Here is an 18489-nt window from a genome sequence, read left to right as displayed (position 1 = left end):
AATTTGCCAAATAAGCTTTTGCATATGCAGCTTACAGTACATGGAACCTTCTGTAAAATGAGCCTAAATTACAGTCACTGATTCCTTTGGGTGGATTTAAAGCTGTATTACAGGATTTCTATGTGTCTTTATCTAGTAGCCCATGTCAGGGTTTTGCTAGGAGGTTTTAATGTTGTTGTGTAAAATTTATTTTTTGTTTCAGACACCCTAAAAAGATACGTTTGACAAAAGAGCAACATTGAAATCATACTAATGGCCAGGTCAGGAAGCAGTTGCATGGTTGGAACAAAATGTAACTGAAAACTCAGAATGAACAACAATAACCTTGTAGATCATATTATATGAACAAATTGTTTCCTATAAAAAATATGCATTTTTCCTATGTATGGAAACTTATGGCCCACTTCATATATATAGATATAGATATATACAGTACACTCTGTATACTGTATACAGTATATGAGGAACAATATTGTTTTTGCTATGGGTTTACTTTTATAAACTAAATATTGCTCCAGCTTTATTTTTTAGTTGTTAAATCCCTTACCCACCCCACCTGTAATACAAGCAAAAAAATGAATAACAATGAATTTCAAATGAATTTCTTAGCATTTCTCTGACCAAACAAAGCCATGTCCTACATTTAGATCAAATGTCCTCAGCGGGATTAACAACAAGAATTGACTCTCATTCTTAATCATGAAAACTAGACTGTTTAATTATACAGCCCATAAATGTATTTTATCAGGCTTCCATGTGTTTCTGATTTTAAAATGCCCATCATTAAGACACAGTAAGAAACGTCAGGCTGTGAGGTTGATGATCTTACGTTCAATGTGATTATAAAATTACTTTAAGTCTTCAGATCTTTTTAGAAGTAAATTATTTTCATACTTTTGCTGAACTTTATGTACATTACATATTGTCACTCAAATATTCCAAAATCTGTGCATATTTAATTCTATTTAAATGTCTATGAAGAAAATATTTGAGTTTAAGAAAGGAGGTAGGTAGAATGCTCTTTTCATTCTGCGTTCCAGAACATTTTGCGATTAGGAAGGACTTGAAAGGAACTTGGCTTAATTCAGACACAATGGTTCTGAGTAATTTTAGCAGTATGTAGAGGACATTATTATCCCAGGATATAAGAATAATATATTAAAAGAGTGTTTGCATCCACTGGTGCACCCGGGCCAATATAAGCCTTTCAGTTGGTCAGTCTTATTGCCAAATAAAAAATCATAGAAAGTAGAATTAACTTATATGTGTCTACCTATGTGTCTGCTTATTGCTTTTCTTAGGTCTATTTTTATCCACTTCAAAGTAAATATAATTTTTAATAGTGTGTTTCTTTTTTGCCCCCCCCCCCCCCCCCTCTCTCCTGTACATTGCTTCTGTATATCTGTATATTTCCCAGAGTGTGACTGAACAAGCTTGAGACCCAACACTTTCATTTCAGTAAAAAAAAAAAAAAAAAAAAAGGCTATCACTTTTATTCCAGAATATCATGACACAGGGGGTGTATGGATCATGACCTACAGCAGCACGGCATCAAATTTTGATTTGCAAGTTCGGCACATCCTCAACAAAACAACTATGGAGAAGATATGACAGATGGATCGGTTATTACATATGTACAGTATATGTGACAATGCTGCCATCTAATTTTTAGCAAATCATGTAATTAAAAATAAAACAAAGTCTGATACTTATTAGCTTTTATCTTAACCAAAATTTCACCCCAAAATAATGTGTTGTCATAATAATGTGCTTATACTGTATTTTTGTTTTTATGAAATAAGAATGTACTCCCCCCATCTGGTACTGTTCTGCCACTGCAGTTATAGAAATAAGCAGCTTACTGTACAGCCAGTAATGATTTATTGTATACGTCTTAAGCATGACACTGAAAATACAGTATTATATGCAATGGTAACGAAGTGATGTCAAGATAATTGTTGTCGTTATACAGCACCAGTAAAAAGTTTGGACACACCATCTAATTCGGTTTATTTTATTTTATTTTTGTCTAGTGATTTATTTTCTACATTATAGAACAATACTGGAGTTTTCGAACTATGAAACTATGAAATAACAAATATGGCATTAAATAATTAACAACAACAATGACAACAAGAACACGTCAGTGGTTATTTTAAGACATGATGGTCAGCCGTTTCTTCTTGCTTGAACTAAAGTATTGTCAAGTGCATTTGCAAAACCCATTAAGCACCATGATAAAACTGGCTTTCATAAATATCACCCCAGGACCAAAACTTATTTCTGCTGCAGAGGAGAACTTAATTTAGATTAACCAGCCTCAAAAATCACTTATTAACAGCACCTTAGATTAGAGGCGTTATGAAGGCTGTACAGAGCATAAGTAGCAGACACATCTCCATATCAACTGTTCAAAGGTGATTATAGCATTTTTTGGATGCTGTCAGAATTGTTTTATACTGTAGAAAAAATAAAAAGTTAGTCCAAACTTTTGACTGACACTGTATGTACAACAGGCTGGGAGAACAATTCCTAAGTTCCTGCACCAACTATCATATTTTAAAATATTAAAGTCATAAATATAAGTTGAGATTTTACTTTTGATTATCAGTTTCTGCCTCACCACCGGTGTAAAATTCACACAGATCATTTCAATACAAGCCTTCATGCTAATAACTGTAAGAATTCAGTCAGTCAATTTCTGCTTGTTTTGGTATCTGGTTATTAATGACTTTTTTATTATCATTAAAAATGTTTAAACTTGTTTGCTATTGTTTATGTATAGTGTGCATTTTCTCATTTTGATGGCACCTGATTCCAAATTTAATTGGTTATGTCTATTTTGTTATTGGATGTACTGTAATTTTTTTTAAATCTTTATTAAATTGTAAGAAAATCATACTTAGCAACAAGGTTTTAGACATCTTTAGACAGACTGACTGCATTTACTGTTGTATTTGATAAAGTAGTGACTTATTAAATATGTTCTTTGCTGGCAGATGCCAAGAAAAGATTGGAAATCATCCTACAGTATATAAGAAGAATTACCATGTTGTTTAGGTAAAATATATATTTATTTTCTCCTAGTGGAAATGTCAAAGTATATCATTGGCAAAAAAAAAAAAATTGGTAAAACCTATCCATCCATCCATCCATTAGAACCCATCCATCCATTGTCTCTTATCCTCTAAACGGTCATGGGGGGATTCTCCGGGAACTTACTGTAGGATACTCCCTGGATGGTGTGCCAACCCATTGCATAGCACAAGCACTCACAGTCACACACTATAGGCAATTTGAAAATGTCATTCAACCTACACCGCATGTCTTTACACTGTAGGAGGGAAGCAGAAACCACAAAGAGGAAACCCAGGATGGGGAGAACATGCAAAGTCCACACACACAGACTGTGATTCAAACCCCCAGTCACCAACCCTGGACAATGCAATAGTGCAACAGGGCAAACCACTAACCCATCACGGTCACCTGGTCAAGTCTGGTCATGTTTTAGATTTTTTGACTAGCAATGCACAACATTTTTCCCAGACTGCCTCACATACACTGTCATGTTGTTAGCGACTTTTCATAGACTACAGAAATGTTTTATGCTTTTTTTTATTTCTTAAAAGCTATGTATCTCTTACATTTAGCCAATGAGCCACCTAAAGCTGAATAAAAACTGATTTTAGACCCTACAGTATATTTTTCCTAATATGCAGACAGATAAGGATGTTCAGCTTAAACAAGTCTCCTTGTATGTGCATGTGTGTGCTGCTATGTGATTGTGGATTGTATAATCCCTCTAAACAGGAGGCTGAGTGTACCCCTAGGCGAGTATCATTAGTTCAACTATGTCTAACAGGACTGGAGGTTGTGTCTGTCAGCTTGTCACTGCTGTAATGTAGTCTAATTAAATGATGATGTGTAGAAAGTAGCTACAATGTCCCAGTGTGCATTGAAGGACAGTAGGAGCAGTAACAAGCACACTGCTATCTAAAAGGCAGAGAAGGCTGTAATTGGAGACTATGATACTACAGGTGTGATGTCCTCCTCTGTAATGTGGGCTGGACGCTTTATGACTTGAGGCAATTAAATGACCCTGCACTGGGGAGAAACAGTGATATCTAGAGACTGCTCAGCTACATTAATTTGTGGGGTTGCTTGTCTATAGAGCATGTGTGTTTGCATGTGCATTTAATATATCAATGATGCAAGGGGTGTAATGTCTCTGACTAGTTTGTTAGTGGGAGAAACAGTATAAGGGTAAATTATGTAATAGTGTGAAATAGTTTGGTCGAAGATTTTCTTTAACTTTTTACACTAAACGTATTGGTAACTTTTCAAAAAAATCAATGCTTAAGTACTTACATGATAATAGAGTTTACCATAGTTCTTTAATTAGTATTAATCAGTATAATAAACTATTATGTTGATTGAATGGTAATATTTAAAGGATTTAATAATAATAATGGATTCCTCTGGGTCCTCTGGTTTCCTTCTATAGTCCTGGTATATGTGAATGTGTGTGTGAATGTGCGTACTTGTGTCCTGCAATTGGTTGCCACCCCATCCAGGATTTACCCTTATGACTACATTAGGGCTACTATATGCCCTCAGTTCCCAGGTATGAGCTCCAGGCTAGGGAGTTACAGTATTTCCACATCCCCCATACAGACCCAACCTCGCTTGGAGCGATTTTCACATACTTGGACAATTGAAGGTGTAGCTGGAAGGACACCATTTCAGACGTGAAGCAGGCAGTCCGATCAATGCTCATCAATCTTTCTGCTTTTATGGCTAGTGAAATGCTGCATAAACACATTAATGTAGCAGGGGTAGCATTTCCTCCCATAATTGTGCTCTGTAACTATGCATAATCCAAAGTCCCACTTTCACTTGAACGACTCACATCCATAACAAAGTGGTTCCAAAAAGTAGTGGTTCAAAGTAGTAAAAAAAAAAAAAAGTATAGTCAATGTCATTTAACATTAGTTACTCTATCATTACACTTCAGTTAGCATACTGTAATAACATTTTGTTGTTGTCAGTTATCTTGGAAGAACTGTTACTGTAACGCATGATTACTTACTGCTAAATTAATGAGTACTTAAACATTAATTAAGGACTTGTACTGCAAGGTCTTACCAACCAAGTGAATAAGCTAATTATTAACTCAACTATTCAATATAAATAGGGAGCTTAATTGATCACAAATTAGAGAAGCATGCTTCTTATTATCAAGATGATAGTCTAATGAACATTAAACATTAATCTGCTGCCAAAACAAAAACCCCTGATGATTAGGAGAAATACTATGCCTAAAGGCTCAGCTTTCTTTTAGGTATGACCATCAATAAATTCCTATCTTTTTACACCCACAATCAGCTCCTTATCCTCTTCCTACCACTTCACTGACTTGCATGGCTGTTTAGCACAAAGCAGGCACTGCACAGAACTCTTATGATTCTTCCCCTAATACATTTCCACAATATTTTCCGTTGACTTTTCCAGAAGAATCGTGGCGTTAGTATATATTATGAGTTCTGATAACACTGAGTTCGCTAAAAATCAAGCGCTCTCTCTGGTAATATTCCCCATTCACCCATGTTTGTTTATCTCATTGTTAATCTCATGTTTTAGTTCAGCAAGATCTCTAAGCTGAAGTTACGGTGCATATCTAGATTTAAGGTTAGCTTAGTCAGTAGGTTTGAACATTGTGTTTTATGCCCAGCTGTCAGAAAAAAAAGTTGCAAGCAGAAAGAGAAGCTGAAAATTCTAGCAGCAGGTAGGGGCATCACTCATCTTCTCCACACACTGATGCACACATCCTGTACTCCTCTCAGAGGAAATCCCATGTTTTTGCTTCTCTGACTCCTTATATCACATTCTCTGGCTCAGTAGAGGATAGTATTGAATCAAATGATGGTTGATTCAGCTATGTGTCATGGACGTGTGCAGGCTCCAGATAATCATTTACTTGATAAACAAAGGCTTCCTGTATTATTTGTCATGAAAATAAATAAATAAATAAATAAAAAATAATGATACTAGTGTGTTTACATGTGATGGCTCAGCACAGTCTCTTAAGGAAATCATTTTGTCTGTCTTTCTCCAGGAAATACATATACTGTACAGTAACTTTTCTTCAGGAAAAAGAGAAGCTTAGCCTAGAAATGGTATGCAAGTGGTTAAATTGTAGAACTGTCTCCCAGTGCAGTTTGATGGTGATATCATTGTCTGCTGTAAAGCATTAGCATATTGCTTTCGTTCTTTCTTTTTGTCTTACATTTTGTTGAATAACTCTTACCTTCTTGTCTGTTCAAATACAGAAAATTCGAATATTTACTACAGTATATACTGTATATACATAATACTGTACATACTGTAATAATACATTTATACTGATTACAGATTTACTCAAATTGTCAAATCCACAATGCTTCTATTTGTTTTATTCTTACACAATTTAATTGAGAAAAAAACAGTGACTGTCCTCTCCTTTTTATTTAGTTGAGAGTAATAATAATAATAAGGTAAAGATGTCCACTTTTGCAGTTAAACACTTCTTACTCCAGTAAATATCAGCTCCTGAATATAACATCTGAACCAAGAGAAGAGCGATAATAAAGAAATTAAACAAACTGAAATTACAGTCAGAGCGGGAGTTCATGAACTCCTGAACAGAAAATCTTCAAATACCTTTAATTTTTTAATTAAAAATTTAATTTTTAATCTTCACTAAATTCTTGCAAATTATCCTGATTTTAAATTATTTATTTATGTATTTATTTGTTTGTTTGTTTGTTTGTTTTTTACATTAGCAATGACAAAAATAAGAACAGTAAAAATATGAAAACCACAAATGACAAAGATGTGATGCCTTCAGATTTTTTTTCTATATTGTGTTGTTCTGTGTGTGAAAAAAAAAAGGAGTGACCTAAATTCACTCTAGCAAAGTATATTCAATTCAATTCAAGTTTATTTATATAGCACTTTAAACAATGGCCACTGCATATATTGATGACAGTAACTGACGGCATTTCAGAAAGTTAATGCTATATTTAACCCTATTGGTTTTAACACTCCTATTCAAGCTGTCAAGTGGAGCATTTTTGTATTTTATGTTTCTAGGGTTGGGGTCATTTGGAAAGAGTTGAGGTTTGTGTGTTTTTATAGTAATTGTGACTTTCCTCAGAGAATGTCTAAAAATTGCAAAATGTTTCACCGACTAAACTCTCAATGTCACATAAGTCTGAGGATGTACTGATCTTTCATTTTCCTTCTCAGTGAAACAGTTTATGTAAAAATTGTGATTTAGGAATTTGTAGGCTAACCTTAGTGATCTGTGTGTATTTTCTTCTGTTTATGCAACAGTTGTGATTAAAGTCTGAGCTGGAACATACAGTATGCAGGCTACTACCAGCACCAACACAGCCAAAGCTCAAAAACAGAAAAAAAAAAAAAGCGAGTAGAGCTTGAACACTGCCAAGTTAAACTAGAATGTAGGAGTGTATGAGTTGATTTTTTTTTCTGCAGAGTTTGGCTTAACTTACAACATAGCAATAAAAAAAGAATAGTCATGATGTGTGAAAGTGCAAAGGTTTTAAACACATGGGAAGAAATGCTGTAAAGCAAAGATGTCTTAAAATAATACAACTAAACCGTAAGAATCTCAACAGTACACACAAAAAAAAAACTAAACTAAACTAAAACTAACTGTAACACCTGTGTTATTGGTGCTGCTGCTGCTGCTGTTGCTGTTGTGCAGCACACATTGTATACTGTATAGTAGATTGTTTTTATTGAAATACAAAAACGTTTTTTGTAACAATTAATATTTTGTTGGAGAAATAATGTTATTTGTTCTCAAATTTGTAAAAAGTAGATTTTCATCATTGCTTCCTTAATCTAATTTAAATTACTACTATTCTGGCAAAGCTTTCCAATAGATTTTGGAGTGTGGCAGTAGGGAATTGATCCATTTACCCCATGGGCATTAGTGAGTTGAGGCTGTGGATGCAATTGGCATTCCAGTTCGTTCCTAAGATGTTAATTAGAATTGAGGTTAAGCCTCTGTGTTTCAGTGCTTCTTAGTTCCACTCTTAGTTCCAGTGAGTGGAAACTATAATGCAAAGATTCTATACAGCTGTGTGATTCCAACATTATAGTTATTATATTCATATAGTATACAGTACATTAGTGTTTCCATTTACAGTCTCTCTATACATTTTCTATACAGTATGATTCAGACATTATAGTTATTATATCCATATAGCACATAGCACATAAGTATTTTCATGTAAAATCTCAAAGGGATAACAATTCCTGAATGTTTAGCACAGTTTCATTGATTGTAAGATAAAGAAATGTGATATGTTAATAAGTCTCCAGTAGGTACTGTAAAAGTTTAGCTCACTGTCACATGCTGAAATTATTGTGATTACTATATGTATGAGTCATTAATCAATATATGGTGCTTTTGAGGCTTGATAATTTAAAAAAACAGCTGTGATTTTTTAATTCAACTTCATATTAACTTTATTATGTAGACTTCATGCAGTTAGAAATGGATATTGGTAAGACTCCAAAACTTTTTATAAATTGACTGCATGTGGACAATGTGTCCACCCAGCAGAGTAAGTTTTTTTTTGGTAGGCAATTCTCTGTGGTTTTGTCCACAGTAAGCCCACAAGCCTCCATATTTCACGGCGATAACAGGGGCTACAGTGGACTGCCCACAATGGGCCCATGGTTATTGCATGCAATGGACACTCACAGGGCCTGACAAGCATTTCTGCTTCACCTACTAAACTGTCAGAATCACACAAGTTTGAGGATGTACTGATCTTTCCTTTCCCTCCTCAGTGAAACAGCTTTTTAAAAAATTGACACAGAGAGATTTTTGGGCTAACCTTAGTGATCTGTCTGTATTTTCTTCTGTTTATGCAACAGTTATTATTGAAGCATATGCAGGCTACTACAATACCAGCACCAATATAGCCAAAGCTCAAAAACTGAAAAAAAATAAATAAATAAATAAAAAGAAAGAAAGAGGGTACAGCTTGAACACTGCCAAGTTAAACTGAAACGTGGGAATTTTTTTCTGTAAAGTTTTAGCTTAACTTATACATGGAAATAAAAAAATAGATATAATGTCTGAAAGTGCAAAAGTCTTAAACGTGCAAAGAAATGCTGTAAAGCAACGATGTCTTAAAATAACAAAAAGTAAACATTGCTACATAAAATGCAGTAAGAATGTACAAAGTACACGGTAATAAAAAAAAAAACTTATTTTTTCCCGCAGAGTCTAGCTGTAACACCTGCTTCTTTTGTTGCTGCTGCTGTTGTGCATCATTCATCATGTATAGTAGATTGCCTTCATTAAATGAAATACATTATTCTGTATTTTAAGGTAATATTTAAAAAGTAATGTCTGCATTTATTATTGTCAAGTTTTGAAACAGCAGATATTCATAATTGTCTTCAAAAGTCTAATTTAAATCACCTCTACTCTGGCAAGGCTTTTCAATAGATTTTGGATTGTGGTAGTGGGGAATTCACCCATTCATCCCATGAGCATAAGTGAGTTCTTGCCTACAGTAGGGTGCAGTTGGCAATTCAGCACATCCCAAAGATCTTAAGTAGGATTGAGGGTAAGGCACTGTGCAGTTAGGCTTCTCCACCCCATCCCATGTTTTTATGGACCTTAATTTGTGCACAGCGGCAATGTCGAATTTAAACAGTTTTGGGCCGCTTAGTTTCAGTAAATGGAAACTGTAATACAAAAATTCTATACAGTTTCTATACAGTGTGACTCAGACATTATAGTTATTATATCCATATAGCACACAGCACATAAGTATTTTCATGTAAAATCTCAAAGGGATAACAATTCCTGAATGTTTAGTTCAGTTTCATTAATTGTAAGATAAAGAAATATGATCTGTTGATAGAAATTAATGTCTCCACTAGATTTAAGCTTTGTGCTATGCTTGTATTTAAATAAATAATGCAGTTCAGTTGTCTCAGGGAACAATGAATCATCCTTCTAGAAAAAGCGGACCTGATGACTTTGCCCATTCTCAGTGTATATGCCTGTTCTGTTTATCCAAAAGCCAATGACCCCTTGCTTTCTCAATTGATCCCACACCCTCAGGATTATGATCTAACTGGAGACAAAAAGCAAGTGTATAAAATGTGTGTATCAGATAATGGTTACTTTATCAAGAAACTTTGTGGCAAGGTATGAGATTAGCTCATTGTCACATGCTGAAAATGTCACATGCTGTAGCCCATGCAGGGCCCTCAGTAATTTTGCCCTTTGGGGACCCTATGAGTGCCCCCATCAGAGCCCCTAGGTAGGTTGTTTACATGTGCCTTACATTTCACAGCAGTAACGGGCCCATAGTGGGCTGCCCACAATGATCCCATGTTTTTTGCCTGCAGTGGACCCTCACTGGACCCGCATTGACATGTTTGCTGGGAGTATGGACAGCAATTTCAGAGACATATAGAAAATATTTATCATTATTATAAAATAAAAATATTTTTAAAAAATCAAGTGATTTTAAAAAATGTTTGAAGAACAATAAGATTGTCTAAAAGCATTTTAATTTTGTATTGTTCAAGCACTTATTGCACTCTCTGAAGTTACACCTGAAAGAAAATGGTATAAAGTAAGGGAAACATGTTTGAGGAGACTTTTACTCGTACTGAAATGTGTCTAAAAGGACATGTATAATAAAACCTCAAAATTTTATTCTTTTGTTATATGTTCACTATAAATAGAGGATTTTGATGTGGACATCAAAGGAATTTTATAGTGTTATTACCAATATATTAAGAGTGCAACAATATCATTTACAGTAAATGTAATAGGATATTGTGGTTAGCATGATACATTGCAATAGTATATAAAAAAATACTGAGGCAAATTTTAATGTACGGTGTTGCCATTAGATACCTTCATAAAAACATTGCAGTAGTACCATAGTGCATTTTTGTAAGGGTTTATTATACTTTTTGTGCGGGTCAGTTACTACACTGGGTATGTTGTATAGAGAACCGGTAGCCATTCTAAATTCAACAAATAACCTGATGAGGTAAAAACAACTCAGGTTATTTCCTGTTTCTACCACAAGATGTCAGTATTGTTCAACTTTAAGATGTTCGTGGCTAGGGCTGACGTTGCACTTAAATTGGTGTTTCACATTAATTAAAACATAATTATTTTGTTTACAACCATCTTATTTGAAAACGCTTTGCAGATAGTTCTAGTCATTTAAGTCAACTTTAAGGACATTGTAACAGCCTATTCATTCTTTAAACGTTTAAGCTAAATATTCCTTCAAAACTTGTACATCCATATTTTTGCCCTTTATAACTCCTAAACAGCTGGAGATCTTTCCAGGACAATCTTAACATTCGCCCTGACACCTTAGTTTGCAATCTGCCAGACTTCTTGCACAATATTTGCTTTGACACAGATTTTAAGCTACAACCCTGCATATACAAATTTTTTTTTTCTTTTTTTTACAAAACGACTTCTACCATTTTGTGTCTTTCGAATTTTTTTTTTTTTTTTTATGTTTTAACTTTTTCTAACTTGGACACAGACGTGCATTTACTCATTTGACGCAGAAACGGAACGTTTTAGAAGCGGCAGTAAAGTTTTCATCTCCTCCCCCATTAAAGTTGGAGCGAGTTGCAGATGAGAACTAGGAAGTACGAAGGGCAAGTCGAGCCGAGGCGTGGTCTGCGAGTTAGTTCACCTCCATCTACCTGAACACGAAATAAGCAGAGTTGCACCTCTGAGAAGGACTCGCTTAGTGACATGATCGGCACTGAGGGCACCATACAAGGTGAGTGACTCATCAATCTGTTGTGACTTAAAAGTGCGCACACTCAAGCAGTTAAGATTAGAATTTATTTTTTTTTTCCAATTAAATCAGTCAGGTGCTTGTGGCATGCGTGGCTGTGATTGCACAGAACATTTATAACGTCCTTCTCTCCGTCCTTCTCCAATGATACATTTTAACATTGCGATCAAACATAATCTTTCATTCGAATTCTGAAAAAAAAAAAAAAAGGCAGTTATTTCCCTGATGTATAGTATAGTGCTCCTCTCGGGACAAGTCTGCGCAGGCCAGGTTGCTGCACTGCGCATTCCACTGGAGCCAACAACCTACTGCAGTCTCAGATATAAAAGTACTAAACTGTACTTTCCTTCTCTATTCTCGATCCTGATACCTACAGTAACTTAGCATTTTTTTATACTGTTTTGTGAATCCAGTAACTGGATTGCGTCATTGGACCTTGGAGTAATACATTAAAGCTAACATTTTATGCACCTTACTACATCTCACACACACAGACTAACCGGTGCGGTGACTTCGGGGGTTAGCACCGTCACCTTACACATCAGGGTCCAGGTTCGATTCCCGCCTGAAAAGGAGTTTGTGTGTTCTCCCCGTGCTTGGTGCGTTTCCTCTGTGTAATCTGGTTTCCTCCCACAGTTTCAAAACATTCAGGTTAGGCTTAATGGTGTTTATAAATTGCCTGTAGTGTGTGAACACGGTTGTAAAAAAATAGAAATAAATACAATGTTCATCATTGGCCTTCACCGTCCCTAGTTGAGCTAAAAAGGTTCCAAGATGAATGGATGGATAGATGGAAAGGTACTACTGTATGGTTAAAGATGAAGGTACTACTCTAAGAACAAGCACATGAGGTAGATTTTAGTACCGAAATTCTTTTAATGATACCCAAGCCTGTCGTTTTCCTGTAGCATTAAAGTATTTTCTGCACTCTTTAAACAAATTGTCATCTTATAATAACTGAAGCTTGTCTAAGTGAGATGAGTCACTGTAGCCTATTGTGTTGTTAAACGTGATATCAGACAGGATTAGCAAAACAACACAAAGTCATTCAGTCTTGTGTTTACCTTAAACCGTTTATAGTTCTGCATTGTTATCTGTTGGCTCATAGAAGGTCAGGTGCTGGAGTACTCGGAATATTTTCTATACTGAGTGAGATTTCTGCCTGCAGCAACTTGATTAAATCACATTTAGCAAGTTCTGACATGACTGTCCGCCAAAAAAGCAGAAGTTTCCTTCTGTTGTTACATATTCACCTATAGTATATATCGTAAATACACTCTGCAAAATAATATGCTTTATTAAGAAAGCTGAGGTACTTTAAGTACTGTAAGTTGTGGTTAGAACTCGGTATGATTGGGGACAACAGTATTTTGGGGGTTTAGTGGTTAATGGTACCACAGGGACAAACTAATTCCAGATTTAGTCGTTTATCCACCAAACAGAATTTCTTGTTCATGTAATAATATTACAGTGGAACATTGGAGTTATTAGCAAGGGACATCACTAATGACACTCCTGTGAGTGCATACTAACTAAATCACTGCTGTAAAGTAAAACAAACAAACAAACGAACCTGCACGTTAGCTTTGAAAAGAATCAAGACAGAGCAGTGTTTCTGTGTAGAGCAAAGATTGTGTGTGTGTGTGTGTGTGTGTGTGTGTGTGAGGCCGAGAGGGGGTGGGGGGGGGGGTGGGGTTTGTAAAGGTGAGAGAGTGTGTGTGTGAAGGGGCACGTTGTCAAATTACGCGCGTGCACACATATCGACAGGCTGATACAGAGAAAGAAAATGGACCTTTACTTTCTTTAACGAGATTTTCTTTTGCTTTACACTCGCGCACACACGTGTGTTAGAAGAAACAGTACACACGCGCTGTAAACACGTGCTTACAAACACAAAACAATATATGTTGGCCTTTTGCGTCGGCGTTAAAACAAGAAGCGCATGCGTGCTACATAATACTTGGTACCCGTAAACCAAAACTTGCTCATTTTTCAAGTCAAAAGTTATTAAATCTTTGCTCGTCTTTTGGAACATCGCAAACCGCGTTACTCGCAATCTGAGGTTTCGCTTTATTCTGCAAAGTTAAAGTTATTGCACAATATTGCAGCAACCACATTCAAATAAGAAGCTATCTTTATTAGCAAGCTCAAATTGTGAAAGTAAAAGTAAAGACATTTTTACTCTGGATATACTTTCACTTAGCAAACAAGCTAACTTGAACAGTTTGCTGACTACAACAGCTATTATATGCGTCGGCGTTAAAACAAGAAGCGCATGCGTGCTACATGATACTTGGTACCCGTAAACCAAAACTTGCTCATTTTTCAAGTCAAAAGTTATTAAATCTTTGCTCGTGTTTTGGAACACCCGCAAACCGCGTTACTCGCAATCTGAGGTTTCGCTGTATTCTGCAAAGTTGAAGTTATTGCACAATATTGCAGCAACCACATTCAAATAAGAAGCTATCTTTATTAGCAAGCTCAAATTGTGAAAGTAAAAGTAAAGACATTTTTACTCTGGATATACTTTCACTTAGCAAACAAGCTAACTTGAACAGTTTGCTGACTATAACAGCTATTATATGATCTAAATAAAGAAATATTACCTTTCATTCAGCTTTGGAGGAATATATATGTATGTCCACATAATTTAAAAATGGATGCCAATAGTGAGGCATCAAGATATTAACAACTAGTGGCCTGTGAGGTAACAATAATCGGATTTAGGAAATTTTATAACAAACAAGGGGACACCTGAAAATGTGACTATCATTTTATTTTATTTTTCACAATTTACTGTGGTGATGATAAAAAGGGGTATGTATGCTTTCTTGTTATAAAGTATTCATTCATTTGTATTAATCAGTGTTCTTTTTTTTGGTTTATACTGTGTAAAATAACCATTTTAATCATTATATGTTGACCTGATTCTAAAAAAAAAAAAAAGGTTTTCATGTGAACCGTGCAACAAAAATGCCACTGAAGCAATAGGCACAGAATATTGCATGTGTAATACAGTGTAATAAAAATGTCATCTAGCTGTTTTCTCAGCTAAAGTCAAATCACAGACCCAGGAAAGGTACAGTTAAGCTAGATTTTAATAAAATATTTTTTTGGGGTAAAGTAGTTGCTTATTCTTTCATCATTCAGAAGGCAGAAATTAGAATTCTTGTTTAATACTTTTTTAAAAATGGTATTCAGCTGTTCTGTAGAGAATCCTTCTACTTGTCTTTTTCATTTCCTGTGTGTGTGAGTTGTGCACTTTTCTAAAGGCGGTATGTGTTATGAGGTCAAATCTCACTCATGTGTTAACATTTCCTCAAAAAAGGAAGAAGGTATAGGTTGTGTGGGAGGATAAAAGGTCATTTTGATCTTTGCACAGCAATTGATTGCAATGATTAATTTTAAATATAACATATCAAACACATAAAAGCATCAGTAACATCAGTATGTACTCTTTGTAGTGCAAGAGCTTGACTTAATTGCATTGTGAATAGTACTGGGTTATTCCCTCAAAGGATTCTATAGATAGTATGACAAGCTGTGAGGGTAAAACATGTAGCTTCAACCTAGTGAGGAATTCATTGCCTCAGGCTTGCAAAACCAGCAAGGCGGGACTCTTAACAACACACACACACACACACACACACACACACACACAAACACACACACACACACAGTGCAGACTCACAGAATACTATTCCCTTTCCAACCTGGGAACAACCCCTGCTGATGAATGTAAACATTAACAGTACAAATATCCTTCTAGGCAGGTCATCTACCCTGCGAGGCTGTGAGGAGATAGGGCTCTTCAAGATTGTTTGAATTCAATTTTGCAGCTAGTCTTGTGTCCTAGATTGCCAGCAATCCCTAACACGTTTTACATTATTATTATTATTACGTAATATATGAGTTATACCATAATTACATAATTGAAATAACTTTCAAGTTTCATAGCTTGGTAACTGCTTAGTTTATATTTCTGTACAACAGTGTATCATCAGGATAAACAGCACAAGGGTTCTATTGGAAACACTTCTAATGAAAAGTAACGTCATTTTCATGGTGAACTACAAGTCACATAGGTTGTGAATTAAACAAGTGTTCATGTATTGTCTGGAAAATGTTTTTCAAGATTAGAAGAAGATTTCTTTGCAAACTTTCTACCATACTGGAAGCTACTTTATTTGCTTTAAGAGTCAGTTGGTGCCAAGTGGCTCTTGCAGAAGTTCAGGCATTTGATACTACTTAGGCAGGCCTGTACATGCAATGTCATTAAGCAGTGTCTATTCCTGGCCCTGGATTAAGACCAATAATTATCTGTAATATCGACATTATTAATTACTAGAGGTGTTCAAGTCAAACTGGGATTTTAGATTGTGCAGAATAACAGAACACAGTTATGTGAGTAAAAACTATCATTATTTATGTGTATAATATCCTGCTACACTAATGCACTTATCCCAGGGTTTCTCTAGTACTTGGATAGAATCAAGTTAAAAAGTTTTCTCAGTATGCCGAAGGCATGATGACTGCCTGCTTCATAGGCTCCCAGGAATTCTTATTATTACTATTATAATTCCCCACTCCTATGAAATGGGCTTGGAGTAAGGTCAGGATGTACTGTACATGCAATGTAGTAGTAACTCCCAGCCGAGTTCCTGTAATGTGCATGTGGTGTGGTAGGCAGCACGAGTTTGTGTATTGTCCTGCAAAAATGGAACACCTTTGGTGTTCAAACCAGGCCTTTTTTTTTACAGGTAAAGGAGAGGGCCATTAAAAAATTTCCTGACTGGCTAATGTTTCAACAGTAATGATGAGAAGCTGACAGTCGAATCATGGCTCTGGCATGCTGAGAAAAGTTTCTACCTTGATAGTATCCAGGCACTAGTGAAACACTGGGATTAGTGCATTAGTGTTGCAGGCAATTCAGTAGAAAAATAAAGAGAGTGTTTGATCTGTTATTTTTCACAATTAAAAGTCCCGGTTTGACTTGACACCACTTGTATACTTCCATCAGTACTTTTATGAATATGAAATAAATCATGAATGTTTCCAAGGGATGTTTTATGCGAAGGAGTGAAACTGACAGGTCAGCAAAAGAAAATAGAGTTGTGCAAACATGCACATTTTGGCTTGAGGGATTTATGAGCTCTTAAGTCCTGCATAAGGACCCTTTGAGGTAAACGAATAACAGTTAATCTGCATTTTTCAGCTGTTTCATTTTGCTTGGTTATCTACATGAAAGATGACATCTTTCAGTATTTTTTATTATTTTTTTTTTTCACATCACAATTTCCCAGAACTAAGTGGTGGTGTTTTTTTTTTTTTTTGTGTGGGTGTGTGTGTCTTTGGTTGTGTATTTATAGCTTGTTCCTCTTCTTTCAGTTCTGTTAGATAATTAACAGATTGAAGAATAAAATTATACTGGCAATGTAAAGAACAAACAGCCAGAGGTCACAGTATTAGCGTGTTAAACCCATTTTCCGTGTATGTGTTTTCCACAGGCCTGAAGTGGGTGTGATGGTGTGCTTTTTGCCATAAACCAGCTTTCAAAATGGCAGGTGATACCAGCACATTGTCATGGAAGTTGCCAAGCCCAGGAACGGATGGGCCACAAACCCCTGTGTTTGCTTTTGCTGGAGCGGGAGGTCCTGTAAAAATACTTAAAGTATGCTTCAGCAGCAGCAACAACCAAAAAAACTTCAAACTTGTCAAGTGTGATAGCTCCTGGCAGATAAGGGTAAGAGTCAATACATGGTGGAATGTACAAGACATATTTTCTGGAAGAACTGTTCTCTAGAAATTGGTATGAAATAATTCTCCCATGAGGAAATGAAGATTTTTTAGGGTGTTGCGTCTAAAAGAGTTTGAAGTACAAACAAAATTAGTTAAAATGTAATTACTGTGATGTAGCAATATTTATACAACAGTCATCTTCAAATACGCAATACACTCACAGGAAAACAATTTTGGAATATTAATTTATATATTGATTTAATTCCAAATTTCAACTAAAATAAATAAAATTCTTAAATGTACATACTTCTGTACAAAGGTTTAACATTATTTAGATTTGTTCAACTTAAACAACTTGTTTTACTTAAGACGACATACTGCCCTTAAATTTAAATTATGCCCTTAATATAAATATCTTAATATTGTTTTTAGTGTACCAATTCTTTTTCTCCCAGAGTGACAGTTAATGTAAATGAACAAGTACTGTGGATTAGGTATAATTTTTAATATGGTGAAGATTGATGTGAGGAAACAAAGTTATACTGTAGAAAGCTTCCTCAGTGTCTGAACTGTGTAAAAATCCAAATTAATATTGTTTCTGTATGGGTTTTGCATTTTTACCCAAAACACGCTGCATTTTTGTCTTACTATTTTCTACAGAAAGTGAGGGATGCTTACTGCCTGTAAACTGATAAAAGAACTGTGAAGGTTGTTCAGTTCAAACCGGGATTTTTGAATGTGTAAAATAACAGAACACAGTTATGAGAATAGAAATTTTTTCTCTATACAATCCTTTGCCACATCGACTATGATCAGAATGGTGGCCTCAGGAACTCCTTTAATGGCCCAAACATGTGGAAATGACATGGAG

General features: G+C 35.4%; 1 protein-coding gene across 1 annotated transcript in view; it reads left to right on the top strand.

Annotated features, from left to right (window-relative positions):
* The first annotated feature begins 11749 nt into the window (after positions 1–11749).
* Positions 11750–18489, top strand: part of ptk2bb (protein tyrosine kinase 2 beta, b) — a 28755-nt gene continuing 22015 nt past the window's right edge. Inside the window, exons 1-2 of the mRNA XM_053488721.1 lie at positions 11750–11861; positions 17387–17622. Coding sequence (XP_053344696.1) covers positions 17437–17622 — 186 coding nt within the window. The 5' untranslated portion in view covers positions 11750–11861; positions 17387–17436. The remainder of the gene's footprint in view (positions 11862–17386; positions 17623–18489) is intronic.

This window comes from Clarias gariepinus, chromosome 27 (genome assembly GCF_024256425.1).
Source record: "Clarias gariepinus isolate MV-2021 ecotype Netherlands chromosome 27, CGAR_prim_01v2, whole genome shotgun sequence".
In the NCBI taxonomy this organism is placed as follows: Eukaryota; Metazoa; Chordata; class Actinopteri; order Siluriformes; family Clariidae; genus Clarias; species Clarias gariepinus.
The sequence above is the reverse complement of the archived record's forward strand: the minus strand, read 5'-3'. Positions and strand labels throughout refer to the sequence as shown.